The sequence below is a fragment of the Scardinius erythrophthalmus genome (genome assembly GCF_964197995.2).
Source record: "Scardinius erythrophthalmus genome assembly, chromosome: 17".
NCBI lineage: Eukaryota > Metazoa > Chordata > Actinopteri > Cypriniformes > Leuciscidae > Scardinius > Scardinius erythrophthalmus.
Window position 1 is genome coordinate 6,625,505 of NC_138237.1, and position 15,000 is coordinate 6,640,504.

The following is a 15,000-nucleotide window of genomic DNA, read 5'->3' on the forward strand; positions in this document are numbered from 1 at the left end:
GTGGCGTGGAGGTTCAGCTCACCTCGTTCATGGAGGAGGCGCAGAACTCAGCCGACTCGGAGGAGACGCTGAACCAGATCGTGCTCACCATTTACAGCAAGGCCGTCAGCGACCGAAGCTTCGCTGCCACCGCCGCCAAACTCTGTGACAAGATGGCTCTGTTCATGGTGGAAGGCACCAAGTTCCGCTCTCTCTTACTCAACATGTTGCAGGTAAGAACTGAATGTCCATTACTTATTTCATCATGTTAATGTACTGCAGGTTCTCTCCTATTGGTCAGTGGTGTCTCTGAGGACCAATCAGATTGCACGCTTTACAGTGGCTAGATGTCACTCAGAAGTGACATCTCACCTGCTGCTCGTCCACATCCATCTCAGCTCTTTCGTTCCTCTTTTGTGTCTGCGTTCTCTCTGTTTCTCTTCTTCCTCTTTTTCTCGAGGGCTTCAGGATGTGATTCATCTGTGCAATTCAGCTGAGTGACCCTGTACAATTTCCTCATTGGACAAAAGGGACATTTTAGGCCCCAAACACTTTCACCTCATTTTAAAAGTTAGGAGTTTCCCAAATCTTTCTGAAAGCTGATGAATAAATAGTTCAAAAGGAAATTTTCATCATTTCCTCACTCTCATTTCTGTACAATGGAAACCCTGACTGCTCTTTTCCTTTATAATCAATTTCAATTTCAAAATTACATACAATTTATAATTTTTAGGAACAAATAAAAGCCTGTTTTTGAAAAACTAACTTTACAGGTTATGTGTGGACCAACATTATTTTACTATTATTTTCAATTATAATCTTTTGAATTAGCTTCTTTTTTTTAATATATTTTCAGTATTCATTTTAATTTTAGTTAATATATATATAGCTTAATTAAATTTTTATTAATTTTTTTAAGTTCAGTTTACATTTTAATTTTAAAGTATTAGTAATTTTGTTATGTGCATCTGTCATTTAAATGTGTGTGTGTGTGTATACATATACATACATACATACATACATGCATAAATGCATACATACATATGTATTTTATATATATGAAATATGTACATATAGCTTTCATTTATTATTATTTTTTATTTCAATTTCAGTAATTTATTGTTTAGTAACTTATTTCAGTTAGTTCTGGGTGATAAAACACACAATGCTTTAAATATACGACCCTTTTAATTAGTTAGTGTATTATTATCGCTGCAGGGAGACATGCCGTGTCTCTGTCTGTGTTGTTTGGGGTCAGTCTGTCTGTACACTGGTTTTGGTGGTAAAGCTCTAAGTATTTTGTCAGTGTTTTTGGGAACTGACTGTTAGACTTACAGTGATGTGATACCAGAACTCTGACCTGCTGCTGGTGCGGCCAAAACACACATCCTGCTCTACACACACACACAACACACACACACACACACACACACACACACACACACAGACCAACAAACTCTCCGTCGCAAACAAACCCCATGCTGCAGATGTCAATAACAGGATCATAAAGGAAAAGTACTAAAGCCATCTACTACAATCAAACTTAAAAACTATATACAAAATTGATGATTTTATATATAATGTATTAAAGTAGCATTACTTAGTATCTAAAAAAGGCAAACTTTTCTACTTATTTAGTAATATTTTTATGGAAAGGTGATGCATTTTTCAGGATTTTTTGATAAATAGAACAACATTCATTTGAAATAGTAATTTTTTGTAACATCATGAATGTCTTTATTGTCACTTTTGATCACTTGAATGCATCCCTGCTGAATAAAAGTAAATCTTACCGATCCTAAACTTTGAACAGAAGTGTAATTGTTTAAACGGATAAAGTCATGATGCACACATCTCTTTTTTGCCTTTTAACATGTAGTAGCCCCTTTAACTGTGTCTCCGGCATCAGTCTGGAGTTTGAGTGTGTGTTGGTGGATGAATCATCTGGTTCGTCCTCACATAAACCGGTGCTCTTCACCCGTATGACGCTGGAGCAGACGCTTTCGTTCTGACGGGATTATGTAACAGATACACACAGATGCAAGCGTCTCTGACCCTAGTGAAAGGACATGTCTGCTCCGACTCATTTAGCAATCTGCTACTAACACACAGACGGCTTATCGCAGAACAGAGACAAGCTGCGTGTGTGTGTGCGCGTGTGTGTGTGTGTGTGTGTGTGTGTGTGTGTGTGTGTGTGTGTGTGTGTGTGTGCGTGTGTGTGTTAGAGAGAGAAATGAAGTCTTTTTGATTTTTATGTGCACTTGTATCATTATGATGAGTCAGGCATGCTGGGAAATGTAATGGATGTAAAAACATCTGTATGTTGGAGTCTCTGTGTATTGATGTTCTTTGAATATAAACTAACAATACAATTTTTTTTTTTTTTTTTTTTTATATAAAGAAGTCTCTTATGCTCACCACTGCTGCATTTTTTGGACGTAAAATCAGTAATATTGTGAAATATTATTACAATATAAAATAACCATTTTCTGTGTGAATATATTGTAAAATGTAATTTATTCCTGTGATCAAAGCTGAATTTTCAGCATCATTACTCCAGTCTTCAGTGTCACATGATCCTTCATCATTCTGATATGATGATTTGATGCTCAAGAAACATTTCTGATTATTATCAATGTTGAAAACATTCTTGCTTAATATCTTTGTGGAAACAATGATACTCTAACATTTATAATATTGATCTAAATGAGTTTTAAAAACAACAACTTCATACTTTTATTCAGCTTGGATGCATTAAACTGATCAAATTTGACAGTAAAGACATTTATAATGTTACAAAAGATTGTATTTCAAATAAACTCTATTCATCAAAGACCCCTGAAAAAAAATGCATCACGTTTTCCACAAAAATATTAAGCATATCAAATATTAAGTTTGAAACATTGATAATAAGAACCATTATTAATAACTGAGCACCAATAATATTTGATTTCAGCAAATCAGCAAAACAGTGAAACTGAAGACTGGAGTAATGATGCTGAAAATTCAGCTTTGATCACAGGAATAAATTACATTTAAGACATATTCAAATAAAAAAATGGTTCTCTTAATATTTGTAATAATAAAATATGACTTATTTTTACTGTATTTTTGATCAAATAAACGCAGCCTTGGTGAGCAGAAGAGACTTCTTTAAAAAAAATGTGTTGTGTGTTGACGTGCACATGCTGACCTTGCTGTGTGTGTGTCTCTCCAGAGGGACTTCAAGCGTCGTGAGGAGCTCCAGCAGACAGATGTGGAGTGTTGGCTGGGCTTCATCACGTTTCTGTGTGAAGTGTTCGGCACCATGAGGAGCAGCGCTGGAGAGCCGTTCAGAGTGCTGGTGTGTCCCATCTACTCCTGCTTACGAGAGGTACACAACACACACCTCATCAACCACAGGCCAAAGGGAAGCGCTGTATGTAGAATCCACTCGGATTAAATACTGGGACTCTGACTTCCTGACAGAACACATCTCGCTCTGATGGATGTGAGATTAAAATGTCACATTAACTCACGAAACAACAGTCAGAAAGAGATCAAAATATCAAAACAAATTCCTACACATTTTACTCTTTATCATTAAAGGAGACCTATTATGCCCTTTTACGAAGTCTTGATTTGTTTTTGTGCTCTACAACAGTGGTTCCCAAAGTGGGGGTCGCAGGGCCGTGCACAGACTTTTTGAGGGGCATGTGCTGAAACTAAAAAAAGGGCACCCCCCTCCCATTTTCAATAACACAAAATAATAGTCTCAAAAGCTTTAGATTTATTCACGATTAATAACAATCATAATAATAATAATATAGATAATATAGATAAACATGGTTTTAAGGGCTTCTTTAAACCTAACAGCAACCTTCTGTGAGCCAGGGATGTTGGTCTCTTGAAGGTCTCTTACACTACACTACACTACACTTTCCCTAAAATAAGCCAGCAATGAAAAAAAAAAAAAAATAAAATAAATAGTGTGAAAAGTACAGTTGCAGTGAAAAGCATTTCTGAAGGATCACGTAACACTGAAGAGTACTGAACTGGAGTAATGATGCTGAAAGTTATTTTAAATTGTAAAAATATTTCACAATATTACTGTTTTTGCTGTATTTTGGATCAAATAAATGAAGCCTTGGAATGAATTAAATCATGAATTACATTCTGCATGATAAAATATAAAGATTTCAGTTATCTTCTGTAAAAAAAAAATGCAAGTCACTACTACAATATTACTGTAGTAAAACCATGTGAGGACGAGCGGAGAGTATAGAATACTATAGATTAAAAAAATAGCTAGATAATATGTGCATATTAACAGCCTTGAATTAACCATAACATGATTAGTCTAAATGTTAATAAATTAGGTGTATATCAGCAATCATAAATCAAAGAAGAAATGTCTTACTTCTTAGAAATAAATGTTACCTAGGTGACGAGGATCACTCGTCGCTTTGTGTAAGTTCCAGTACGAAACAGCGCGGGGGCGCACCTATTATTTTTCCGATGGTAAAAACAAATTATATGTTGTTGTATTACTTATCAGTATCTAGTTTTTGACCAGCGAATGTGTGAAAATTTGCATTTTTTGTCCGTCATTAAAACGGCGCCGGCGGCATCACATTACATTTTCATCAACAGGTTATAACTAACTAGTTTGTTGTACCTATATGGGCGCTCAGTTTTTCCTTCTGTAAAATACATTTGGCCAAAATCGCATTTTATAAAAGATGAAAGGCTACTGTATGCACAGGCTATTTAAGTGTCTATGTATTGGCTATGACTAGATGGCAAATGCTAGCCATACCTCTCAGTCTCAGGCGACGTCCCACATGTCTCAGTGAGTCAGACATCAAATAAATAAAATATTAGCCTTTATAGACATAGTGTTTAGTAGTAGCCTATTTATTCAAACAACAAGTTATTTATTTACCCTTCGCAAAACTTCGTTCAGCTGCTGTCTACTGTGCGGCTGCTGTGGAACTTCAGTTGATTCAGTCAATATAGAGGAGGCGGAGTTATCAGCTTACTGACAGCTTGAGGATCGAATGCGATTTACACAAGTTCATTTTAAGAACTTTCATTGGCTAAATATTTGTAAAACAGACAGACAGACGTAAATGGTGACCAATAGCATTAATAATAAAAAAAAAAAACACCACCCAAAAAAGGGCACTTCAGAGTGTAAGGGCAAAAAGGGCATGTGCTCTGCACAGGTTGAGCCCTACCTGTGCACGTGCCTGGGGGGTCGCGACCCCCCGGGGGGTCGCGGGACCCCGGCGCAGGGGTCGCAAGATGATTTCTATAAAAAAAATAAAGTGGAAAAAATATATAGGCCCCATATATTTTTGTTGCAATTAATTGAACCCTTTCGCACGTACGATCACGCCGGGTAGATTTTCTGTTTGGCGAGTAAATCTCAAAAGGCTATCCGCCACACTGGCGGGTGAATGTTCATACCAAAATATGAAATTTTCAGCGCGCAACGCGCGCGAGAGAGAGCGAGAGAGCCCCGGCCGCACGCGCGCACTATTCAGAGCGGCTCTAAGCGTCAAGCTTCCCCGTACTTTTTGACAAGCGTCCTTGACAGGACAGCCAGAGCTTCTTTGCAGCTCAAGTCGGCGGCGGTGTGTGCGTACAGTTAACGATCTGTTGACGGCGCTGAGGAAAAAGCTCCCGCCACTGGAAGAAGCGGTCGCCGCTTGTGTCCTGCTGGCAGTTGGAGAGCAAAGGCTGCGCACCCATCTAAGCCGTGCATAACGTCTTCAGCACTCGCGGATCGTGCATACTCCGCCGCTGGCAGGCTGCTTCTGCTTTACACACCATGGCCGTTCTTTTCTCGAGAAAAGGAGTTTTCCCATAGCGTTTGCAACGCAGTAGCCTACTCTTATACTCTTATACTTCCCTTATCTCTCAGGGAACCGAGGTTACGTAACCGAGTACGTTCTGCCTTCCCTTCCGTACGAGTCAGGTAACAAAACTGACAAAAAAACAAAAACAAAAAAAATGTATTTCACCCCAATGATAGTAATATTTCATATTCTAACATTTTGATCAATATAGATTTTTATTATTTTTTATTATACATTTCAAATATAACTCTGGACATTTTTGTTATATTTGTATTCAACATAATAGGCCTGCCTTATTATCTCAATTAAAAGTACTGAAATTAATGTATATGTGACAAAAAAAAGGCTATTTATTGTTTTGGCTGGTAAAAAATATGCTTGGTGGATTTTTTTCAGTAGGGGGACAGGGGGGGTCCGCGGGGCAGCAGCGCATTTGTCATGGGGGTCGCGGGCTAAAAAGTTTGGGAACCCCTGCTCTACAAGAACAGGTTTTCATGCTTGAATGTTCAAAACACATTATTTTCTCATATTCTTCATGGTTGCAGCTCCTCTCTTCCCAGTCTGTCAGTAACGCTCTGTTCACTTCCTGTCTCTATGAAGCCCCTCCTTCTGAAAAGCACACTGTGCTCTGATTGGTCGGCTGGAGCTTGCGTTGCGATAAGTCGATCACGTGTCAGACACTGATATAGAGAATAACTCCTGCTGGAAAGACTTTGCTCAAACTGCAACATTACACACTAAAGAACGTTGAAAATATAAAAAATCTGAATAGGACCCCTTTAAATCTTCTGCTGTTTAGCAATGAGAATGTTTATTTCCTAGGTATTAACTCACCATAACTGAACATGCTGCCGAACACTGAATAGGTGTTGTTGACATGTAAATGTGAATGGTTGTGTATATCATTTTTTTATTTTTTTTAAGTAGGGCTGCGCAATTTAGAGAAAAAAAAATTTCTTTTTTTAAATGCGATTTAAATTTGTAGGGCTTTAAATTTGTTTGGCCAAAAAAGTTTTATATATATGAGTGTGATATTATAATATTATTATTATTAACAATAATAATATTGTTGTTATTATTATTATTATTATTATTATTATTATTACAAAATAAAAATATTAAAACAAGATATTCCTATTGTAATATTTTGTAATATTGTAACATTTTTATTTTCGTGCATAATCATGCAGCTCTACTTGCAAGGTAGTTTTGCTTTGTGAAAGTTACTGTATTTTTTTCACAATACATCAAACTCATTTGAAAAGAAAAAAATCGTTTTCCCTTTAAGACTTAAAGATGATCTTTGTCTGGTGAAATGCCCCGATCGCTGGTGAATAGGGCTTCCCTGTCTGGGCTGAATCCTGTCAGTTGTTCAGCTGATGACAGACGTGATCCGTCAAAAGCCAAAGTTTGATTCTTCAGCCGCTCCACATCAAAGAGACGCGAGCTGGGTGAGAGTTCAGTGTGTGTTTGTGCCGTATGAATGCCGCTATTCAGGATCGCAGCCGGATTAACATCCCGTTCGGCTCTCGTATCGGCACGTCCCGACACGATGGTCTGGGAGTCTGAACAGGCACTTTGTGTCAGTGTGTGACAGTGATTACGTCTCAGCCAGGTGTGTGAAGTGTGTGTTGTGTGGACCGGCAGAGCAGGTCGGGTAATTACAGGTGATCCAGCTGTAGTGTGGAGCTGACAGGTGTATTTGGAGCGCTGAGGGTGTGGGAGATAATAAAAGACAGGATGAATGGAGGGAGGGAGAGAAGAGAGCGTCTGTTGTTCATTTGAAAGCTGCTTGAGCTGAAGGGTTGGACGCATCTCTGATCTTCTCAAACCCTTTTGTTGGATTCTTTTGTGCATTTTCATCACTTTTACCTGGTTGCACACAGCTAGATCTCACATATGCAAGTTCTACACTATTCATTAATAGTTTTGGAAGGCTCTAGTGGTAAGAGAGAAAACTCAAGATGTAAATGCTGTAGGATAGCTGAAGTTTGTGTTTCTGATTTTATAGATGCAATATTTGCATATTAAAGTGCCCCTGTTATGCTATTTTAAAGGTTACTCATTTTGTTTTGCAGTCTCCTACAGCAGGTTTACATGCATTCAAGGTCAAAAACACATAAATTTTTTTCATAATATCCGACCACCATCAGCTCTTTTCTCACAGTGTCTGCAACAGTCAATAAAGGATCCGGTCTCTTTAAACTCTTCCTTTCCACGAGTCTTCCCTTCTCTGATTGGTCAGATGGTTCAGTCTGTTGTGATTGGTCTACTCTTCTCTGATTGGTCAGATGGTTCAGTCTGTTGTGATTGGTCTACTCTTCTCTGATTGGTCAGACGGCCCAGTCTGTTGTGATTGGTCTACTCTGTTCTGATCGGTCAGATGGCTCAGTCTGTTGTGATTGGTCTACTCTGCTCTGATTGGTCAGATGGCCCAGTCTGTTGTGATTGGTCTCCTCTGCTCTGATTGGTCAGTTGACCCAGTCTGTTGTGATTGGCCTACTCTGCTCTGATTGGACAGATGACCCAGTCTGTTGTGATTGGCCTACTCTGCTCTGATTGGACAGTTGACCCAGTCTGTTGTGATTGGTCTACTCTGCTCTGATTGGTCAGATGGCCCAGTCTGTTGTGATTGGTCTACTCTGCTCTGATTGGTCAGATGGCCCAGTCTGTTGTGATTGGCCGACCGCTTACTGTGTGTCAGAAACCAATTTCCCATTAACATATCTAAATTTTAGCTCCAGATCTTCCTCAGGACTTGATAGACAGTGATACGTACAGTAATGGTGGCGTCTGTTTTACCGTATCAATTCCAGCTCAAGACTCAGTCTTTAGGACAGTCTTTGTAAAGTGGATTTGCTTTGGTAGCAAATCACAACACACTGCTCCAGTCGGCCAATCAGTGCTTTTCAGAAGGAGGGGCTTCATAGAGACGGGAACTAAACAGAACGTTACTGACAGACTGGGAGGAGAGGAGCCGCAACAATGGAGAATATGAGAAAAATAATGACGCATGAAAACCTGTTCTTGTAGAGCCCAAAAACAAAATCTAGGCTTTCTAAAAGGGCATAGATAGGTCTTCTTTAAAATATGTCTCTGTGCTAGTAGAGAGTTTGACCATGTAGGATCATGTTAATTTCTGAAGTCTTCAGGGAGATAATTACAGCCTTGCCTTTATGTTCTTCATTATATTGATTCTGATGTGGAGTTGTATTCGCGTATGAGGTTAGTTTGAGGTGGTTTCTGTAACACGAGCTCTGCTCCTGCTCTCTGGGGACGTCATTATGGACTATATAACTCTAGACTTAAAGCAGCGGTTACCCTGGAGACAGCATGAGGAGACCCCATCAGTAATTACCCGAGACCACCAGGACTAGAAACCTCTAGACACCAATATACATGTTCACTCCTTCAAACGCCGCGGGCCATGGATTCAGGTCTGGTATATCTTATCATAGATTGAGAGACTTTTGGGTACTTTCTGACTTGGTTTTCTATTATAATATGCTGGGATGTAAGGGTCCTTCATTCCTTGCAATTATTGTTCAGGTGATTGGGTTACTCTTAACTTTTATGCATTATGCATTATAAAAGTATTTTTAATGCATTAATCATATCTTGTAATGCACCTTATAATGCATTTTATGGTCTCGTGAACAATTTTAACCACAGTTATAATACATTATAATACTTATCTATTTATTGAACACACCTTTAGAAAGTATAATGCATTAAAACCTAAATAACCAATTTCAGATGCAACAAGGAATCTGAGTATTAAAATGCATTTTAACTTTGGTTACAATCAAATATAAAAATATGTAATGCATTATAACGTACATTATAAATACCTTTATAATGCATTATACATAAAAGCTTTAAGTAAAGTGCTACCAAAAAATCTTACTGCAAACATTTGAACTGTTTTTTGAAGTATATATATACTGTATACACAAGTATTTTTATTTTATTTCTTAATCTGGTAGGTATAGATTTTTGGGGGGAAATAAGTGTAATTGTTTAAATCTTTGAATTCCAAGTTTTGACTCCTGAGATACGAATAGAAATCGGTTCCAGAAGTATCTATACATTTCTTTTTAAATGTTCAGTAATCAGAAACGACTGGAACTCATAGAAATTAGTGAACCCTGTAAGACTCTTTAACCTTAACTGCAGGCTGTACTATAATTTTGACACTGATTTTCTCAACAAATACAGTTTTTTATGTGTGTGTTTTCATTAGACTAGATCAAACGTTTTAAAGAGCAGAACGTACTGCGCAGACGCTGCCGTCTGGTTAACATCCAGCTAATTGACGTTTGATCATGTTAGCAAATCCCCTTCTTCCTTTTTTTTGGTTTGTTAATTTTTCTCTGAAGAATCACTTGCCAGTTACTTTAATTATATTAAGAGTCAGGACCAAAAGTAAAGGGGTCATATTGTCTTTTGAAACCAAAGAGTGATGTACTATTCAGAAATACTGTAATATTCACAACATAAACAGTAACATTATAAGTGTACTTTAGGGGAAAAAAAGTCCCTTAAAGTAGATGATCTGTATAAATGTCTGCTGTAATGTTTTGGATACTGTTGTTGTGGTAACCCGTGAAGTGAAGTGAAGTAAGGTATATTTTGAGAGCGAGTCTGCTTGAATGAAATTCCTGGTTTTTGTGTGTTTGTGCGGGAGGTTGTCAGCTGTTTTGTGAGACGGTCTCCAGACCCGCTCGCGTCAGCTTTGATCAGCGTGGTCCACCGGCCCCTGCAGGCCCCCTGCCTCACAAAGGGCTGCCTGTGTCACTGCCTGAGTGCTTTTCCCGCCCAGCGTTCTGCTAGTCGTCTCAGTAGATCTCTTCAGACACACACACACACACACACACACACACACACACACAGATCCACCTTCAGAAGCAAGAGCTATCGTATCAGAACGGCCTGAAAGGCTCAAGAACATCATTATAGTAGTCCGCAAATCTTCTGAAGTCGTGTGAAAGCTGTACAAGTTTTAAAATACAACTTTATCTCTCAGCGTTAGGTGTTTAAGTCTCGTTAAGTTTGGTATATAAGGTATAGCAAAAGTGATGCTTGACTTTACCACCACTAATAGCTGGGCTGGGCAATATGGGCAAAATATTATCACAAAAAATGTTTTCCATATCATTCTATATCAATATTTATCATCAGTAATGTAGAATGAAATGCATTCCACATGTTTGTCAGAGGTAAAAAAAAATTATGTAAACATAACTTCGCAGAATAAGCTACCTTTTAGTTCAGGGCCATAAATCATTTTTATTTTCTTAAGATTCTGTGTTTTATAAAAATCCATCATCAAACATTTTCTCTAATGCAATGAATTCATAGAACTTTAACAATTTAATCAAACTTTTAAAGTGTAATCAAAGTAAAATACAGTATAACAATGAATTTACAACCTTTTTTATCAAATAAAGCATAAATTAAAACATGAAAATATATTAGTTGTATGATATTCCTCAAAATAATAGTAATTTATATTCTAATAGGAATACATATTTTAATACATATTATTATTATTATTATTATTATTATTCACAACATCTCAAATAATAATAAAATATTTATTAGTAGTTGTAGTAGTAGCAGCAGCAGCATTTTAAGGAATATCACACAACCAAGATCATTTTAATAATAATACATTATTATTATTATTGAGCAATATCATACAACCAATATATTTTTTATAATAGTAATAATGAATATTTATTGAGTGTTATTATTATATTTATTATTAAGCAATATCATAAAACCAATGTATTTCTTAATAATAATAATTCATATTTTAATAGATTGTATTATTAGTAGTAATGGTAGTAGTATCACTTTGAGAAGCACGTTAATATACAATCATAATATATTTGTGTCATAAATTTGTCAAGTTAAACCAAACTTTTATTTTATTTCTAGTGTCATTAATAGTCTCTCTTTAGACTTTCCCAAACGCTGCTAAAGCTGAGCTCTAGACTATGAGGATCCAGTCTGATTGAATTAACGTCTAGTTTTAATTTGTGTTCAGTGTCTGTGTTTAGTTCTGTTTCGTCATTCAAATGAGAACCCTATAGCAATATAAATGGAAAAAGAAGAACTTTCAGCACAATTTCTAAATGAATGATTATCATTAATGAGCTGTGGCGATGTTGAACGCAGTTCATGTGTGTCTGGGTCAAATCAGCAATTTTGCATTACACAAACATGTTGGCCAAGACGAGAAGAACATTCTTACATAATGTCCAATGACATTGTGTCTGTTACGGGAAAAGACATATGGGAAACCAGACCACAGGATTAGAATAGCTGCTATTTTTTAGTGAAAACCATAACGTTGAGAACATTACTAAATGCTAAAATGCTTACATTTGTTTGCTTTTCGGGATTTCTTTCATTCCGTCTCATTGCATTGGTCATCTTTGGGGCCCTTTGCATATTTTTTAAAATTCCCTTTGAAACTGAGAAATGCATGTTGCATCAGACTCAGTTGCTGAATAATAATGTGTATTTGTCCTGTTTAGTGAGTTTCACTTCTGTTTTTGTGGTCAGACTGAGCACATTTCTGTCTGTCACAACAGTTGTCTGGGGTTGAGACTTGTACTCGGGTGATATTGGTCTCACTGGCGTCTGTTGGCTGGTGGTTTATGAGGAACAGTGAAAGAGGAAGTGAAAGATGATTCGTGTGTTGATGTGTGGTCTATATATACATCTGGATTACCAGCAGAGACCTCCTGAAAGCTGAAGTCTGTTCAACTGTGCAAATTAAAGATGCATATTCTAATAGCTCAAATAGCTAGTGTCACTAGCAGCATTCATTTCCCAGGGAATGCGAGACATTACAGGCAGACCAGTTTGCTTCCATAACTTGTCTTCTTTCAGACTAGTGAAAAGAAAACGTCCAAAATACACATTTATTTTTTACACATCTATTTTGTGTCTGTATAGATTTCAGTTGCAATACATAACTTTAAAGGCTGTGAGTCTGAATTCTCCACTTCGACAGCTTTACATGCGCCAAACTCTACAGTTTCAGTTACTTTACTTTACTTTACTTTGTTTATTGGGTGTAATAGAATAGGTTAACATGCCCTAATGTTAAAAAACAAGACACATTATTTTTCACACCCTGTGCATTATTGCAATCTCATCTATTCCCTGTTCTTCTGAAACACACTGATTTCTGCAAAGCCCCTCCTTCCGAAAAGCTCTGAGTGCTCTGATTGGCCAGCTTGACCCAGTGCGTTGTGATTGGCCAAACACCTCAAGCGTGTGACGGAAATGTAACGCCCCTTACCATAATCACGTGCTTCCAAGGCATTAAGCAATTGTAAACACACAGTTAATGTCGCCACTTTTACCGTATCAGTGTGAGTCTGTTCTGAAAATGCAGATGAGCCAACCGATCAGAACCAGCTTTTAAAGGGGTGGTATAATGCCCTTTTCACAAGATGTAAAATAAGTCTCTGATGAGTGTGTGTGTGAAGTTTTAGCTCAAAATACCCCACAGATATTTTTATATAACATGTTAAAATTGTCACTTTTTGAGGGTGAGCAAAAACGCACCGTTTTTTTGTGTCTATCCCTTTAAATGCAAATGAGCTGCTGCTCCCGGCACAGAGGGCGGAGCTTCAACAGCTTGTGTCCTTTTACCTCACACACATGCACTGAAAATTTCAAAAACATTTAGCCTTTTATGTTCAAACTTTCTTTTAGTCATTGATTAGCATATTCTGTCTTGATAATCTATAAATCGTGTTCAGGGGCGGGGTTTATGTAAATTTTAGGGTTGGTGATGTCACTAATCCGGGAGGAATGTGGTGTAGTCTCTACCAGCCGTTAGTTGTAGTCCTTAATAAGTGATTTCTTTAAAAGCAAATATCTCCCTTTGCTTTGAACTTTGAGTGTTGTAACTTTGCAGATGTTGTTTATGCTCAAACAGCAACATTACACACTAACTAAAGTTAGAAAATTGAAATCATAATCAACCACCCCTTTAAAGGATAACTTGAGCAGAACATTTTCGGGAGGCCAAACAAAACGGTTTTGCTTTCACATCCAAACACACCGTGACGACACTACAATAAACTGAAGCCTCGTCTTCTCTCTTTGCGTTTGCCCATGTCTAATTATGATAGTATTTCAGATTGTGACATAGACATTTGTGGAAGAAATTTGTGGATTTGGATCGAGGGGTTTTAGGCAGGTCTGGATCAGTGTTAATAAATCCCTTATGAGCTTTGCAATTTTGCAGATCGCAGACACACTAAAGGAAAAGGAAAACATTAAAAAGCATCAAAAGACCCCTTTAATATGTCAACATAATGAAACAAGAATTTTATCCTCTGGCAATTTTGATCCACTCTGGAAAAGTATGCAAATTAGGGCATATATATATATTAAATAATGCACTATTTGCATATTTAAACATAACATTTCAGAAAACTTCTGTCTACTGTTATTAATCTACTGGGGAAAGTATGGTGATATTAAATAGTTAATATTTTTAACCTATTCACCTGTCTTGCCTTAAATTATATCTTTGATGCAATGGATTAAAACATCTCCCAAATGCATAAATGTACTAAAACATGTTTATGTTTTATGAAAAACTGTTAATTGAATCGACATTGAACTGACTCGGTGAATAACAACACCATTGACTTCTGTAGAGCTGCTTTATATATGAACTATAATTGAGGAATTTCTGAAACTGAATTCTGTTTGCATCATTCTTGTTTATCACTGTAAAGCTGCTTCGAAAGCATTTGTATTATTGTATAAAACGCTATATAAATAAAGGTGACTTGACTTATACTTGACTGTGATTGGTGAATCGCTGCACCGCACACTGAAGTAAGGAGTGTTTTCTGTGTGTTTTAGCTCCTGGAGTCTCCTGAGGTGAAGGAGGACGCTGTTCTCTGCTGTTCTATGGAGGTGAGTTGAGTTTAACAGCATCTCTGAGATCGTGAAAACTTCTGTAACACATTCATAATGAGAGAGAGAGAGAGAGACTGATGGATGGATAAAGCCCAGGACACAACAAGCCGACGGTCAGGCGTTTATGAGTGTCTGTCGGCTCAGTTTTATCTGATTGTTGCGCACCGTTGGCTCTAGTCGGACACCAATTATTTATTTATTTATTTTTTTTGGATTC

General features: G+C 37.3%; 1 protein-coding gene across 2 annotated transcripts in view; it reads left to right on the plus strand.

The window, feature by feature from the left end:
- The window catches only part of LOC308706186 (CBP80/20-dependent translation initiation factor-like), a 118,975-nt gene that overhangs the window by 101,695 nt on the left and 2,280 nt on the right, over positions 1 to 15,000 (plus strand). For both annotated transcript variants that reach the window (XM_081391596.1, XM_081391595.1), the window contains 3 exons: positions 1 to 212; positions 3,197 to 3,352; positions 14,727 to 14,780. The exon at positions 1 to 212 is cut by the window's left edge and continues 88 nt beyond it. In XM_081391596.1, the coding sequence (XP_081247722.1) occupies positions 1 to 212; positions 3,197 to 3,352; positions 14,727 to 14,780 (422 nt within the window). The remainder of the gene's footprint in view (positions 213 to 3,196; positions 3,353 to 14,726; positions 14,781 to 15,000) is intronic.